This window comes from Etheostoma spectabile, chromosome 3 (assembly GCF_008692095.1).
Source record: "Etheostoma spectabile isolate EspeVRDwgs_2016 chromosome 3, UIUC_Espe_1.0, whole genome shotgun sequence".
NCBI classification, from domain to species: Eukaryota; Metazoa; Chordata; class Actinopteri; order Perciformes; family Percidae; genus Etheostoma; species Etheostoma spectabile.
The window spans coordinates 21,390,587-21,407,789 of record NC_045735.1 but is presented as its reverse complement, the minus strand read 5'-3'; the positions used below and the strand labels follow the sequence as shown (position 1 = coordinate 21,407,789).

The 17,203-nt window shown below is 42.4% G+C and overlaps 1 protein-coding gene across 4 annotated transcripts in view; it reads left to right on the top strand.

The window, feature by feature from the left end:
- The window catches only part of robo1 (roundabout, axon guidance receptor, homolog 1 (Drosophila)), a 385,111-nt gene that overhangs the window by 341,815 nt on the left and 26,093 nt on the right, over positions 1-17,203 (top strand). For all 4 annotated transcript variants that reach the window (XM_032502141.1, XM_032502159.1, XM_032502149.1 and 1 more), the window contains 7 exons: positions 695-816; positions 3,189-3,360; positions 5,770-5,970; positions 11,701-11,727; positions 12,880-12,922; positions 14,529-14,683; positions 16,624-17,007. In XM_032502141.1, the coding sequence (XP_032358032.1) occupies positions 695-816; positions 3,189-3,360; positions 5,770-5,970; positions 11,701-11,727; positions 12,880-12,922; positions 14,529-14,683; positions 16,624-17,007 (1,104 nt within the window). The remainder of the gene's footprint in view (positions 1-694; positions 817-3,188; positions 3,361-5,769; positions 5,971-11,700; positions 11,728-12,879; positions 12,923-14,528; positions 14,684-16,623; positions 17,008-17,203) is intronic.

The following is a 17,203-nucleotide window of genomic DNA, read 5'->3' as shown; positions in this document are numbered from 1 at the left end:
ACTCAAACATGTTAGGGTGGATGTTCAGCTCTTTAAAAGGCCCTATGGAAACCCATATACAACACTCCAGTGCAAGTGTTATACTAATTTCTCATAGGGCGTGGTTGTGGCAGTCTCACGAGGCTTGGTTGAAACCCAATTGCAAATTCTAATCTGTAGCGAACAGCTAAGAGACATGTGAGTGTTTACTAGAAAGTGTCTGTGTGCATTGCATGTGTGGGAGTGTTTAGATCTTTTTTTCTGCTGGTTTCAGCTTTGTTCCTAATTTTTTGGGTAATTGTTTTTGGAGCTCTAAACATAATGTATTTTATAACACTCAGTCTCGCTGTGATTACGTCTTTTCATGTTACATTCACTATTTCAGTTTAATTACCATTGGACCGCAGGTTGGCGTTCAAACACCACCATACATGCGCTATCTCCGCTCCCTGACGGATTTGAGTAAACACTCACTTGCTTTTTTTTACCCACAAAAGCACTTGTATTAAAAAAAACCCTCAGTTTTCAAATAAAAGCATCGTCATTTTTCTTATCAGTGCTTTGTTCTCACCTCCGCTTCAGTCTCGTGCAGAGATTCTGACAGCTAACTGGGATGAGGGGAGACAGGGAGAGACAGCATGCAGTTATGAAAAAAAAATGGCTCATGGATGAAGGTGTGTTTTAAAAAAAAAAATCTTTTGTCTGCCCCCATCAGCTCCCAGTGCCCCTCCTCGTGAGGTTACAGTGGCGGAGAGCGGGGACAATGGGACCGCCATCATGGTCTCCTGGCAACCCCCTCCAGAAGAGGAGCAGAATGGGGTGGTCCAGGAGTACAAGGTAACAAATAAAAAAAACAGCCAGCAGCTACCCTAGGTCTGAGCAAGTGGGACTTGTATTGTAGAGACACACAAAGGAGACACAAACAGGGATGCAGACAGAGCAGATAACAGAGGAAGGGACAATGCACAGACATGGAAAGGTAATGAATTCCTGGTTGAGGCACACCTTTGTATACTCCTCGGGGCTCCGTGTGATGACCGAGAAGAAAGAGGAAAAGAATCCGAAGCAGAGAAGCTGGTGGAAACTGTTGTGAAACAGTGCCATCTGGTGGTGATGGTGGACTCATACATCTGGTGGCGCTCCAAAGGTGAATAGTAGTGAGTAGCAGCGTCTGCAGTAGTCATTGTAGCGCTGCAAGGATTACAAGATAGAGTTGTCAACTATTAAATGAATTGCTAACTTTTTTGATAATCGATTAATCAGTTTTGAGTAATTTTAAAGAAAAAAATCTCTGATTCCAGCTTTTTAAATTTCCTTCTCTATTTCTTTGCTTTGTGGACAAAACTTATATTTAAGGACGTCATCTTTGGGAAAGACAAATCAACATTCTTCACCATTTGCTGACATTTTATAGACAACTAATCGAAACAATCAACAGTGACAGTAATCGTTAGTTGCAGCCCTAAATTATTGAAAGGTTTATTTTTACTCTAACTGATGATTACATATCATTTTGTGTGTGTGTGTGTGTGTGTGTGTGTGTGTGTGTGTGTGTGTGTGTGTGTGTGTGTGTGTGTGTGTGTGTGTGTGTGTGTGTGTGTGTGTGTGTGTGTGTGTGTGTGTGTGTGTGTGTGTGTGGTGGAAATCAAATGTTTTGCCTTCCATGACATTTACCGTACAAATACTGGTAGTGTATTTTAACTATATATATGTACTGTTACTAATAATAATCAGTTTCTACAGACTACATGAAAAGTAACTGTACTGCAGCCATTAAATGATTTAGTAGAGACATTCATGTAAAGGTAGAAACAGTGTATGTGTTGGAGAGGAGGACAACAATCTATAACAGTGTTTCTCAAATGGGGGTACTTTGGAACACTGCAGGGGGTACGTGTGATTGTAGAATGTTAATTTAAAAATATCAGTCCTGCATAAATCCCTGAAAAATTATAGAATAATAGTAAATTAATTAAGTAATGGATTTGAAGTAGCATTGTCAGTTACAAAGTTGCTTAGTCAATCGGGGGGGCAGTGCTGTAATGTACCTCTTTCTACAGGCTTTTTTCCCCCTGGGGGTCCGGGGGTACTTGGCAGAGAATATTTCACAGGGGGGTACATTATAGAAAGACGTTTGATAACCACTGATCTATAGTAATGACCAAGGACATAACAATGAAGTGGCTGACCTCGATTATAATTCCATAGTCATTCATCTGCTAATGCATCCTTCTTTTTTAATTTATTTTGAACATGTAAATCCTTCAACCTATATTACCTCTGTCTGAGTCTCCTTTTCTTCTTCCTTACTTGATATTGTATGCTCTTTATTTGTGATGACCTCACGTTGCACATAGCTGTCCACTCATGTGTTATGCCGTGGAAGTCCTGTATTTTAATTGGAAAGCCTTTTTTGCATCACAGGGAATGTAGGTGAGTGGCGGAGGGGGAGATGAGGCAGGGCCAGTGAAAAAGTTAAGCTACTGTTAATTTTCCAGGTAAATGTTTTCTGGTGATAGGCTTTAGAGTAATTTCATGGTTTTTAAGTCCAGCTCGGGACCGTTCCCTGCTCATTTCCGAGCCCGGTCCCTAGCGGCACTTCCACTCAGCGCAATTTTAAAGATACACAGAAGATGTCAGGGCTTTGTAGTTCAATCACACAAGTACAAACACACGCACATGCACACATGTGTATTACAGACCCAAGAAAGTGTGTATCTTAACCTGGTTAACTGGTGGGAGGTGGTATTGGGGGGGTAAAGAAAGCAGAATGTCAGGGGTTCAGGATGTGGGGGTCTCCAGGCCTCATGCTGAGGGGAATGTATACTTCTCTTTGTGGCCCTGGTTTGAGTCCGATATCCTTCCTGGGAGTGACAGCACTTAGCTTCTGCTGAAATTGGGTTATGGGGGTGATTACTGATCCCTATTTGTTTTCCGTGGGCTTAAGGCTACACTGAGACGTGTTATGGCTACCTCAGTTAATACAGGCCCAGTGTTGAGCACAGCCTGTAAAACATCAAGCCATTTCATAAAATGTTTTCCTGCCTCAGAGATGTAACACAATACCCGCGGTGCGCTGAAATGTTACGATAGCAGCACTAACCAATTATAAGGACACAGGTTGGTGGCCGCTTCCAAACTGAATGTTGTCACGAAACCCTCCTAACATTTCCTCAACCTCCACTTTCTCTTTGTCTCTGTTATGGCAGATTTGGTGCTTGGGGAATGAGAGCAGGTATCACATCAACCGTACAGTTGACGGCTCAACCTTATCCGTGCTGATTCCCAGTCTGGCCCCAGGGATCCGCTACAGCGTGGAGGTAGCAGCCAGCACCGGGGCGGGTCCCGGGGTCAAGAGCGATATCACCTTCTTCCAGCTTGGTGGGTAGAAACAACGTTTGAGTTCTCTCTCACAGGAGGTCATATAATTATTTTGTTTTTCCTCCAGTGGATACATTTGCTGTGTTTCAGTGTGTTTGTCCTCTGGCTATCCTTTCACAAAGAATGAAACTCAAGTCATCTGACAAATAGTTGTGGCATTAATCCACTCATTTCAAATGAAGAGCTTTTCAGTAATACGGCTTTCTGCCAAGTAAACAGACAATTATGCAATTCCTTTCTTTGTAGTAACAGACATGTTCAAGCCTGTTTTCCCTTTCGTCATCAACAGCAATGCTTAAATACTGTAATTGAATTGATTACTGTTAGGCAAACATCATCAAACTTGCCACTGAAGAGTATGATGAGTTTGAATGTCAGATCCTTTTTCACGGTTTTTACAGCACTGCAATGGATTTAGCTACAGTAGCTGGCAGTGTGATCACGCCGGCGCATTCAGTTCCTTTGTGGCAGCTGTTGAGCTGGCTGCCCCACCCTGCTCTGCTCTCCAGTCAGGGATGCAATGTTTTTCTGCCTCTGCTTGGCTTCAAACAAAAAGGCAATAATGAATCCTGCACTCTGGGCTCAGGCATGACATGTTATTAATGCTAAGAAACACAGCGCATACTGCAATGGGGCTAGTTGTTATAATTTATGTCTTGTTTTTTGTCCTTTTAGTCTAGACGAAGAGAGATATTTTGAGATGTTTTGTCAGTTTTTATTCCCCCAAAGCTCTGAGCTGGCCTGCTCAAGAGAAGGATGGAAAACACATGAATAGCAAGATGAGGCAGAGAGAGAGAGAGACACATAAAGAGAGAACTCCATCTGGTTTTAAATTTGTGATTGAGTGGGCTAGGATGGGCATGAAGAAGCATCGGCTGTAGCTGATACAATTTCTCTCCCTTTAAGAGTTCCTGTGGTGATTGTTGCCATGTTCCAACACTGGAGTGGAACAATGTGCCTCTGGGACCAGCGCTTCACCCAAATGCATTTGTCACACTCGGAGATTGTATGCGTCATCCTAGCCTAGATACCTGGACAGTCCCTTGTGGGCTGCTTAGTCACATTGGCGTGCTCGGTTCACTCAGCCAGACAGAGCCACAAATTGAGGAGACAGAGAAGTGAGAAGAGACACGGACCGAGTGACTGAGACAAAGACAGACAGAGCGATACGGAGTGGTGAAGGCAGGGAGCTGGTTTCATCGGGGAAATGTTTTTGCCTCTGGCTTAGAGAGTTGGTCGAGTAGAGTGGCTGCAACATGAAAGACTTGAGCAAAAGAGATGAAGACAATGTAACACGAACATAAAGAAATTTCAGAATGGCGGGGGTTGGGGCAACCCGGAGAAGGCTTTCATGTATCACGCATGAGGGAAAAGCACAGAGAGAATAGACAGATGAGAAAAACAGACCGGGAGCAGGTTGTTGTGAGCAGCCGTGCAGACGGTGGCTTTACAGTGCATTTCACAGTAGAAACAGCTTCAAGGCATTCACACATCATCTTTTCACAGAAGCACCTGAGTTTGCTAATTACTGTGGTGTCTGCATTTGACAATGATCTCATTGGATTTATTCATATAATTATGAAAACCCCCACTGCTCGGTGTAAAGGAAGCCTTTCTGTGCTTTCCTACCCGGCTCCATTGGGCTTGTGTGGCGCACAGGCTCCGTTTGAATGTCTTCGGCTGCTTTCGTCTGCTCACCTGCCATTGTTGACTGGGATTTGCGATGAAAGCCTTTTGAAAAATAGAGAGAAACAACTCCATTTCCACAATTTAGCCTCAACACCTGCCGAGATGAAGAATCTTTGTCTGCATCAGGAGGAGGAATGTTCAAGTTAATGTACTGTGCTCGCTCCATTTATTTAAAATAATTTTTCCATATTTCAGGCTTTCCCACTTGGTTTGAATTTGGTTTTCATTGAATATTCAGTACATTATTACAACTGGTCACAGTCACCTCAATTTGTGAGTAATATATGGAAAAACAGCAACAAAAAAGAAAAAAAATCTTCTCCAGGTACTTGTCCTTCTGTACCGTTACGTGAAATATGAGCCAAGTACAAGACAGAGCATGAGAAAGGAATCTTATATCCAAGGACATTACTCAAAACTAAATGTATATCCTCCCAAAATGACTTTGACAATTTTTAACAACTCCAAAAAACGTGTGTGATGTGCTACTAAGCAGCCACATTGTCTCCAACAGAGCTGGTGTGCTGAAGATATTTTACTCCTAATCTGAGGTGTAACACTTGGTTTGAGTTTTAAACATTTCTTTTCCTCTTTTCTCCTCTTCATGTTCCTAACTCCCTTGTTTTTATGTGTGCTATCCAATTTTCTACCTTTGTTTTTAATTCTTTCTAATCCTGCTCTCACATTTCCTCCAATCTTTCCTCCATTCCCCCTCCTAAGATGCGTCTGGGCGAATGACAGGGGACGAGATCCAGGAGAACCCCCTGTCCCAGCAGATCTCCGATGTGGTCAAGCAGCCGGCCTTTATAGCAGGCATAGGAGCCGCGTGCTGGATCATCCTCATGGTCTTCAGCATCTGGCTGTACCGACACCGAAAGAAGAGGAATGGCCTCTCCAGCAGCTATGCAGGCATACGCAAGGGTCAGTACATGAGGGCAACAGCCAACATTGAACACTAGAGCTGCAGAGATATATATATATATATTCTGATTCCAGCTCCTATTTTCTAATTTAATGTATTTGTTTCACAGAACATAAAATACAAATTACGTTGAAGAAATACAAAAACACTAGTGCACCAAAAACGGCGTTCATTTTTTATCGTGAGATTAACCGGGTGGTGCTAATGCGGCACCGTCTTAACGATCGTTATCTACTGGACCGAATATCAACGCAGATTTTATTTAGGTGCCACTTAAATGCCTTTGCTTCTCTCTGATGTTCCGAAAACGGACGTTAGAGGGAACTGAAACATCGCCGCACGGGACGCTAGTCAACACTACACTTAGCAGCAGCTAACGTTGGTCTACTGTTAGCTAGCAGCTGGAGTAAACACGGGTAAAATGCTGCTGACAGCTAAACGGTGTAAAGTGTGACTGTGTTTCACTGGAGAGGATTCCAACAGTCTGTAGCTGCCGTTGTCTGAAAACACAGTCTCAGCCTCGTGGTGCATTCAAAGTTATTGTAAAATACCCTTTTTTCCATCCAGTAGTTGTTTTTGTTATTTTGTGCTCCTTTTTTTAGGGTTAGGGTCAACTTTTTGTTTTATATTTGTGAGCATACAGAACAGACAAATACAATTGAACAAAGAGCATTAAACTGAGAAAAAATAATGGGACAAAAAGAAAGCAAGGGACATTTAGAATAGATAAAAATGTGTGATTACTTGCAATTAACTATGACATTAATGCGATTAATCTCGATTAAATATTTTAATCGTTTGACAGCACTAAGAAATACATGTGAGTGTGTGTGGTATAAACCACAAACAAAGGACATTGACAAATGTAGACATAAAATCCAAAATGCATTTTAAGTTTTTCACAAAGGAGTGTAATAAAGAGAAGTTTGTAGTTCCTTCTCTCCTCTGTGACAGTAATCTGAATATCTTTGAGTTGTGGACAAAACAAGACGTGTCTTGGGCATTAGAAAAACACTTCTGATACACTTTTCATTTTATAGACTAATCGATTAAGAATATAATCAACAATGTAAAATAATTATTAGTTGCAGCTCTACTTAACATTTAAGGATATTCAATTGAATATAATAATAATAAGTTGCAGTGCTGGTTTGAAGTTATAGGTTTTCTCACTTACGAATTAAACCTAGAAAAGGCAGTGCAATATTTATTAGTATGTTAATTTCCGCTTGAAACCTCCATCTTCTTTATCCCGAATGCTGCTAACCTGCCTCCCATCCTGCCTGTCACACCCGAAAGACGTCTTTGTATAGTGCTCTAGGTGAAGTCTAACTGAAAGTACTCTCCAGTAGGCCACTGCTTTAAGATGTGATGTGCGCTCCCGCTGAGAGTGCTGCGTGAATACGTCTTTTATTTCTGTAACATACTTCTGTCACACTGATTCTGCAAGGGTGTGTGAGTAAAGTACATTTTGAGGTCCGACAACTCCCCTTTTAGCAACTCCCTTCTGACTGTGCTGGGAAAGAGAGAATGTCTTACCGCAATATCTCTTTATCAAGGACATGCTGACATTTTCACATGCTAATAGTAATCTTGTTGTCTTTTTAGAGAGAGACCTTTAGATTTGGAGGCGTTGAGGACTGAGCAGCAACCCTGTTAATATTGCTCAACTACCTACTTGTTTTGAAAACTCTATCCATGAATCCCCACCTACGTGTGTTTGGGCAGCATTTTTAACCCCTCTTAGAGTATCCACAGCAGTTTTTATCTGACTTGAGTCAAAGTGACAGGGCTCATGGCATGCCCAACCTCTGCTCACATTAGTTAGAGTATAAAGATATCTATTAGCCTTACTTTCTGTAATAGACTGACTGAGCTGTTGCTTATCTCTGGCTGTCATACAGAAAAACACAGGCTATCCATGTTCTGAATCCTCTGCAGCCATCTAATAGTGAAAGTTGTGAGTCATGTGAAAGTAAGAGACACCTCGGCTAAGCTTTTCCTTAAGCTCTGCGGTCTTTCACAGCTTATGCACATACCTGTGTGGCCGATAATGTTCAGAACTGTTTCTTTTCCCATTATGGTTTAAAGGATTTTGAACATCCTCTCAAAAATGGTATCTCTATTTAATTGCATTTAAGTCTGTAGGTTGTTGGACGTTGTTGCTGGATTTAAGAGTCAGTGTTGCAACAGGGCATCATGACTTTGCGTACATTGACACGCTAACTTTATCTATGCACTTTTTGAGATATCCGCGTGTATGTCTACGCTGCACAGGGGCGGCTGTGGCTCAGTGGTAGAGCGGTTGCCTGCCAATCGGAAGGTTGGTGGTTCGATCCCTGCCCCTGCAGTCATTGTCGAAGTGTCCTTGGGCAAGACACTGAACCCCGAGTCGCCCCCGGTGCTGCGCATCGGAGTGTGTATGTGTGTGAATGTTTATCTGATGAGCAGGTGGCACCTTGTACGGCAGCCCCGACCACAGTGTATGAATGTGTGTGAATGGTGAATGTTTCCTGTAGATGTAAAAGCGCTTTGAGCAGTTGTTAAGACTGGAAAAGCGCTATATAAATACAGCACATTTACATTTACATTTATAGACTGGGTGTACACATACACGCCACTTACCATGGTACCGCGAGATTTCCTTATAGATTTCCTCCATTTCCTTATACTTCACATTATGGCTCCGTAGCAGACATTTTTGTAAATATAGGCTAACGATTGTGTCATAACAACGCAACTTGCTGTCGCATAGTCGACAAGTTACTATTTTGCCAGGAGAAGCTCGCAGACAGTTTGGACTTACTGTACATCAGCTGTTTAGGTCAATTACTAACGTTAACTAGCATGTTAGTTTGCATGTTGTTAGCCTATGTTAAATGTTATCTCCTAACATACAGTAATACCTACGCTCTCTGTCTCTGCTGATTGGAATGATTGAGATTTCTCTTGGCACAGCTACCAGAAGACTTACAACTTTCAGACAGGTACCCACGTCACATCTACGTCGTCAAGCTCAGTTGGAGGCTGCGCAGTAACGCTCAGCACTCACCGGAAAAAAGTGCTTCTAATATCCTTCACTGGTCTCCGTCCGGGATCTGTTGGTCTATTTCTTTAACTGTCTGTGTCACACCAAGGGGGTAAGCCAACCTCCACGAAGCCTAGCTCATATGACACATTTCAATGCTACCAAGCACTTACCCGCTGTTAGCATTCCATTGACTGCCATTCATTTTGACGCCACTTAGAAAGCGAAAAACTTTACATCTGAAGCGTTTAAAAACTTTAGTTGTCCACTGTTCATTTCTAAAGAAACACAACAATGTTTAAAAGGCTCCATTACCTTGTAGCTCACGTTATGGCTCCGTAGCAGACGTTTTTGTAAAAATAGGCTAGCGATTGTTTCATAACCACGCAACTTACAAATGTATCTGTTGGTCCATTTCTTTAACTGTCTATGGGTCACACTTTGCAATCGCGTGGTAATGTAAGTCAGTGGCGCCCAAAAGCGTTGATAAACACGCTAAAAAACAATTATGCGTCTTTATTACACGCCAATAATGGCATACGAATTAGCATGTTATACATATGCCATTTCATGAGATCAGTCTATGCTATGGGAAGAAAGGGTGGTCAGTTAGATTTCTTCATCCAAGCAAATAGTCTCATACACAAAACTATTCTTCTTTTAGTCAAAGTAAGAGGTTACTTAGAGTGAATACGTTGATACAGAAGAGTAACTTTAAAGACTTCATGAGTGCAGTAATAATCTGTGGCCAGGCGGCAGAGAAGTGTGTGTGAAGTCTGAGGTTACCCTCAGAGTTTCTGTTCTATATGTTGATGTTTACTCACATCAACTCACAAAGCTCTTTAAGGGCACAGTAGGCAGACATGCCCCCTCCTTCTTCTTCTTCTTCTTCTCCTCGTGCACCCAGACCACAAGAGGCCACGGTCTTTGTTGGAACTGGTTTCTAAGAATGTTTTCAAAAGAGTATAATTGCAACCACATGAAGCAACATTCTGCACTCAGGGTGAAATAGACTGAATTGGGACTTGTGCATGTATGTGCTACAGTGTACGCTACTGTTGTATAGATTACATAAAACCTGTCAAATAGCTTTTACCTAGTCCCCCAGCCAATGAATGCAATCATGCAAAGCTTATGGTGCTAATGTGGTGACATTGTGTAATACAAATTATATTAATATTGCAGAAATGCTCCAAAAGAATCTTGTAACTGAAATTATCCAAACACATCAATAACAAAAAAAAGCCTGAGATTGCAGCAACTAAAGTATTACGCAAGAGAGTCCTAGCTCAGTTCCAGCTTCATCTAGCCCAGGATTGAACATTTGTGACATTCTTGTGACAGAATAGAACCAGATTTATGTATTTCAGTCATGTTTGCATTTCTCACTAGACTGTTTTGCCTACCAAGTGCTAGTCTGTCCCCTCTTCAAAGACATTTCATCAAACAGATAAAAGCCATCCAACTGCTCGTATCTTAAGCCCTGTTTGAGCATCAAGGGGGAAGATTCAAACATGATAGGATGATTGTGGCCTTTAAAAGACATTTGTTGGCACAGGTACTGTATGAATGAATTGTTTGAGAAAATGAATATGTGACAACAGCAGTGTGTTTCTGCTCAAATGTCTCATACTGGAGGTTGAAGGCAGACAGCAACATTTCTACAATACACATATTTAAGGCAGTGCACTGCATGGCTGCCAGCATGGTGCATTGTTGCATCCACTGCAATACATACTGTTGCATTATTCACTTCTTCAAAGTGGCCAACAACAAAGCATACAGTATGTTGAAGAAGATACCCAAAGACAACTCCAGCCATTACTGAATCTAAAAGTAAAAGAAAGCTGGATGCCTGGCAACAGTAGAAAACACATCCATGTTGTACACAGACGTGCCGCGAAACATTACATTTATCTACTGTGTATCATTAACGTGACTGCTGATTCTCTCCAAATCTACATGACTGTCTGCCGCTTTTTAGGAAGCTGGTTTTTAGCTTTGACAAAACAATCTCTCATGTTTAACCTCACTCTCAAGCAAAATGTTTCTTCTTCTCCAAGAACACATATTTAAGGCTGTTTGAGTCCCTGTATTCTGTACATGAAGAATCACACAGATGTTTGTACAGACAAACATGCTCTTCCCAGCCGACCGTGTTGAATTGAAAGCGCAGCACGCACAGTGGGCACGTCGTTACAAAAATGCAGAGGAGGACGACCACGCGCCGGACATTTTGCGGCGCCTTTGCACTGGAAACGACAGCCGTCCGGAACACAGATTTCAACCTAGCTTAAATCTGCCCACAATAAGTTAATGTTTGGCATGGAAGGGGCCCTTTTAACAAAGTGTGAGTAATTGAGCTGTATGGGGGATGATGTGTGTTAGAGATAGCAACAGATATCTCCCCAGTGTGTGACCCCTGCCCAGCAGGCCTCTGATAGTCTGAGCCAGGATTTGAACCAGCAGCTGACTCAACACTCACTTTCCCCAGTTGTTGTGCATGGATGTCTGCAGGGATCAAAGACTATGGCCCAGCAAGTAGCGTGAGAATACAGGCTAAAATACTTCTTGTGGATTTGTGTGCTTTTGACAACTATGTGGGGATGATGCCTATAAGTTGTGTCCTATGAACTAATTCCAGACTGTGCCAAAGCACAATAATTCAATAATTTCTGTCCTTTTTTTCTTTCCCCAACAGTGCCATCTTTTACTTTCACACCAACAGGTAAGGCCTTTTTTTATTCATTCACTGAATGACCACTAGCCTTTTAACTTCACTTACTAGATGAGAGCCAAACAACAGTTGAAAAGTCTGCGAGGCAGGCACCATTAAAATTAGTCATTGGCACAGTTTAACGATGTATCGAGAAATTAATGTTCCACCAAATGTTTGTTTAGAACTAGTGGTAACTTGATCAAACAGCTGTGGTGAACCTCAGAGGGGATTCAGGGAACGATTCAGGGGAACGACACACCCTTGAGGTGTGTCAAGGGTGTATTGAGTCCTGAGTGCAATGACGAATGGTAAACAGTGAATGGGTTAGAGGAAGTAAAAGTGAGCGGGCATATAAATAGTAGCTGTGTTTCTTTTTTTCTTGAGGCTTGCAATCAGCGAGAGTTATTTAGCAGTTGTTTCATACTGTAATCTACGGGAAAATCTTTCAGGTGAAAAACACTCCTTGCTTGTGTGGTTAGGTTTCTCTAAGGCTCTCCGTAAGGTCTCTTAAAGACGAAAATCCCGGCCCTGGTATCCAGTATAAAACCAGGACATTACAGTGATCTATGCTGATTTGAATCTAGAATTAGATCATGATGTGTTGGTTTGCATGAGAGAGAGCTAATCTAAGGGCTCCTCCGGCTGCATGCGAAGGCCAAACCACATGTCCTGTTTTGAAAAAGAGACAGGGAATCAACACAGCGGAGGCCCGACCTACCCGTCTTCCACCTCCTCTCCTCTCAGGGAAGAGATTGTAATTAAAGTTGGAAGTTTATCGCTCCTTCACACACTGGCAGCTTAGAACTCCTTGAAAGAGTCCAACTTTCAGTGCACAGAGCTTCAAACACACCAAACCAGAGCCAGACAACCAAAGAGCTCTGCATCTCTGTTCTTCATAAGCCTCTTATACATCCTCCTGCTCCTGTTGTTGCTGTGTGTGCGCGTGTGTGAGACAGAAGGATGCTACACACATTCATTTACATGCTCACTTGAACTGAAACAATAACACACACTTGTAAAAAGTAGCATTCCCTTCTTCACTCACAAAACTGACAATTTAAAATCAAGTCCATAATTTGACAAAGAAAAGAGAATGACAGTAGTAATAGTGGTGGAATAATTGTGGAATGGTGGTGGAAACTCATTATTTTCTCTTTTCAGTGGCATATCAGAGAGGAGGAGAAGGTGTAAGCAGCGCTGGAAGGTAAGAGTTTATTGTTTTTAGAAAGAGTTTCTATGATAATATATCAAATATAAAACACATTTTGGAAACTGAATGACTAGAGTTTAATAACAAATACAGTATGATGTTAAACCTACTGAACAGCAGGGTTGGGCAAGTGTACCTTTATGAAACAAACACTAGGGGGAGTGCTGTGACTTTTCTGAGCAGCAGAGAGCCGAGGAGGGGCAAGGATGTGCATTAAGTATTTCATGATAAGTGGAACAAAGCCCCATGTAGTCTGCCAGGAGCCCATCCTTATCCTATATGTTGAAGAGCCACATCCAACCACAAGGCTGTGCCATAGCATCACCCTAAAACATTTGTGGAGATACATGCACACACATTGCAGGGACAGCACACCTCTTCATGTTGTGGAATGGTGCATTGTGCACAAACAGTGAAAATATACAAAACTACACTTGGCAAAAACCAACATGCTACCTCTTATTTAGATATCAACTTTATGGTATTTGGCATGTTTTCATACAGCTGGTAAATAGGGACAATTGAGTACGCAGACAAAAAAAGAGGAAACATATCGACCAGTATGCATTTGTTTCCCTCTGTGTGTTGTTCATGAATAGTTTGCTTGTAGCCATCAGCAGTAAATCCATGTTCATTATATTATCCAGTTCTATGATTGAATCCCATATGCAGCATGGCTGTGTCAGCGCTGCACAAAGACAATGGCCATTCAATACCAACATACAACTGCCGGGGTGATTGAGGAGCTATCTTGAGATTGTATTTGGCTGTACAAGACAAATGTGTTCATTACCCAAAATGAATCCAAGAAATTAGTCATTTGAGAAGGAATGACAAAACGTAATTTAATGCTAATTCAGTGTTGATTCACACTTTGGAGTCACACTGTGGAGGTTTGACTACTGAAACAGTAAATGGCCCTGGTAGAGTAGCCTGCATTCTCTTTGCTTGTTAGATTGATTCATTGCATGAGCAGTAGGAGACGATTTATTCAAAGCTCTTTTAACACTTAGTTTTTGGCCTGAGGTCAGGTTGTACAGTAGAATCCAGTTGAAAAAGTGATCTTGTAATGCATTGGGATTAAAGGCAAAGAAATAGCAAAACATGGAAACAAAGGAGATGGATGGCCAATTGATGATGCAAAGGACTGGTCCGCATGGGTTTCCCTTCTTTCCTCCCGCAGAGCAAAACAATTTTTTTTTTTCAAATGATAAAGATGTTGGGTGACACCATGAATGTACTCAGGGAGCATTTGTGGTTCACTGGCTGTTCAGGACGCACATTTAATAGCATTGGGAGTGAATTTGATCTGGCTGTCTAATCCAAGCGGTTAGTTAATGCTCACCAGGGCTCATGGAAAGTGTCATCGGCTGTAGGCAAGTCAAGCGCACACACAATCTGTGCGTGCGTGCCGCCAAAAGCTAAAAAGTTTTTTTAAAAGCTGGATTTTTCTTATTCTCAGCTGCCGAATAAATAAACACTGCATAATCTTCTCTTTCAAATATTATGTTACTGTGGGTGTTTCAGTTCATTCACATAAATGCCATTGTGGTCTCTTATTATTGTAAACCATTTGGTTCCTCTTTTCTTCTTTTTACAGGCCTGGTTTGCTAAACATTGGGGAATCTGCCACTCAGCCTTGGCTGGCAGACACGTGGCCAAACTCCTGCGCCAACCACAATGACTGCAGCATCAACTGCTGCACTGCAGGCAATGGCAACAGCGACAGCAACTTGGCAACATACAGCCGCCCAGGTATGTAGTGCCGACAGTTTCATACGTATGCAACAACCAAAATAAACACTCACCTCAAACGCAATGATGCAGTCCTTGACAAAATAACTGTAGAGATAAGAAATGTAGGCGCTAGGGGATTCTGCAGTGCAAAAGGAAGTATAATCTGATATCTGGGTTAGCTCCCTGGAGAGGTGTTGTGTGTATGTCTCCATTCTGTAGGTCTCCACAAGGAAAAACCTGAAGAAATATTAGGATTAAGAGAGGCGGTGTGCTTGTGTGTTTGATTTATCTGAGGTTAAAGTAGAGCTGTTTTAGGCAGGAAATAAAAGAGAGCACACTGAGAGGGGCTTATGGCTCTACTCTGTTGCTAATCGAATTGCTCTGCTGATTTCCATACTGTTGTTATAGCCGGTAATGTAATTTCCCCTAAGTGCTCAGTTATTTAAGAAATGTGCAGCGGGCGAAGAGGTCAAGGCTGGACTGCAGACGCTGGCCAGAAGCAGAGGAAGAGAGAATGATAGAGGGAGAAAGGTGCACCTGGAATACCAGATGGAAAGGGGGAATGATGACGAATAAGTATATGCTAAAACATACACTGAAATGTGTGAGTGAAGGTAAAGACAAGAATGAGATCAAGTAAAGTAGGGTAGGTGGAGAGGAAAAAGGGAAAGAGACTTATGGAACACCACCAGGTGGCCTTTTAGTTTATTCAGCACTAGCACAGTTGTCAACACTTTATTACACTTTTTGTCCACACACACACACACACACACACACACACACACAGTGACCTATCTGAAAAGAGAACAGGTTAAAAATGTCAGTTTGGATAACACAGACTTACCGTTATTCATTTTTAGCTGTGAACCAACTCCTTTTGGAAACTTGGATTGCAATTAAAAGCTTTATGTTATAAATGATGCACTTTGGGACTATGCCTTCAAGAGTAGCCCGTAATTCCTATCCAGCTGTTTGGCCTAATATCCATCAAGCCATGAAATAGTTTCTCCTTACTTCAAACTTTTTTTCCAATTGGGATTAATAATTCATTTTGTGGACTTCATAGTCTATCAAGTTTAGTTTTTTCTTTGTGCTAATCACCCGTCTGAGGTTGAAGTGTTCAGCTCTACCTAAACATGGTGTGAGATGTTTAACAAGGAATAACAGGCTAAAGGCAGCCCTCACTCTTCGCATGAGTCCCCGTTGTATGACACTAAGGAGCTTGCCAGACGCATGCTTTGTGTGTGTGCCAAACCTAAACTCTGTGAACATTAAGAGGATCACTGACTAGGTGACAGAGGAAAGAAATAGGAGTTAATGTCCCTTTATCTCAGCCATAGGGGCGCCTTCACACATCACCCTTTGAAGTCTCGAGCTGTTCCGTGCTGCAGAAATGTAAGGCGCGTGGCATGAGCACGCGCACCTATGGCCGTCCTTGGTATTTACCGCAAGGCTGGCTCTCAGATCTGCTGGAGGATTTGAATATTTTATGAGCCAGGGAAAATTGGATCTGTCAGTGGAGCTGTGCTTTTACTGCGCGCCTCATTCCAAGTCTTTGATACAGACATGTCGTTCAGTCCCTCTCAATGAGCAACGATGCTCCCGCCATCAGATGGAAAGAAACAGATGACACCCACATTGAGTCATGGATGGGACTGAGAGGAGGCTAGAAAGGTGCAATACTACCTGTGTCACTCACCTTAAGTAGATCATCATTTGGCAAACAAACCAGAGACTTTAAATAGAAACAGAAATGTCCCTCTGGTGGGCACATTGATCTTTCAAAAGCTGGAAATTGTTATGTAGATGTCTTCGGTTTAACTCAAATAAATGCTTTGAGCTTTGCAGTAGATCAGATGATGCCCTATTCTTTCAACACTTTTACCAAACTAGCATACTGCTCCTAAGCTGATCAGCAGTAGACTAGATTGACTAAATACCCTCCTCATGTTCTCCAGCCGACTGCATCGCCAATTATAACAACCAGATGGAAAACAAGCAGACCAACCTCATGGTGCCAGAGTCAGGGCTCTATGGAGATGTAGACTTGTCCAACAAGATCAATGAGATGAAGACCTTCAACAGTCCAAACCTGAAAGATGGCCGCTTTGTGGGTCCAGGGGGCCAGCCGACACCGTACGCCACCACCCAGCTCATCCAGTCCTCCATCATGGGACACAGCGTTAACCCTGACAGAGGAACCGGAGGGAGTGGAGGAGGACTGGGTGGAGGGGAGATGAATGAAAAACACTGCTGGAAGCCAACCTCAGTCCAGCAGCAGAAACAGGAGATGGGCTCCCAGCTGCAGTACAACATCATGGAGCAAAATAAGCTGAACAAGGGTGAGTGTGTGGAATACTCAGCAGCCATGGTTATAGAGGTCATCTAGAGCCATGATCTTCCTCCACTTCATTTCCCCCCTCTGTTCTCTCTTCTCATGGCTCTTTCAGTCTCACTGTGGAAGCCTGTAGAAGAGTTTCATGCTCAAATTTTCCTGGGTTCTGTGTTGCTTCTTTCAGTCAACATAAGCGTCATCAC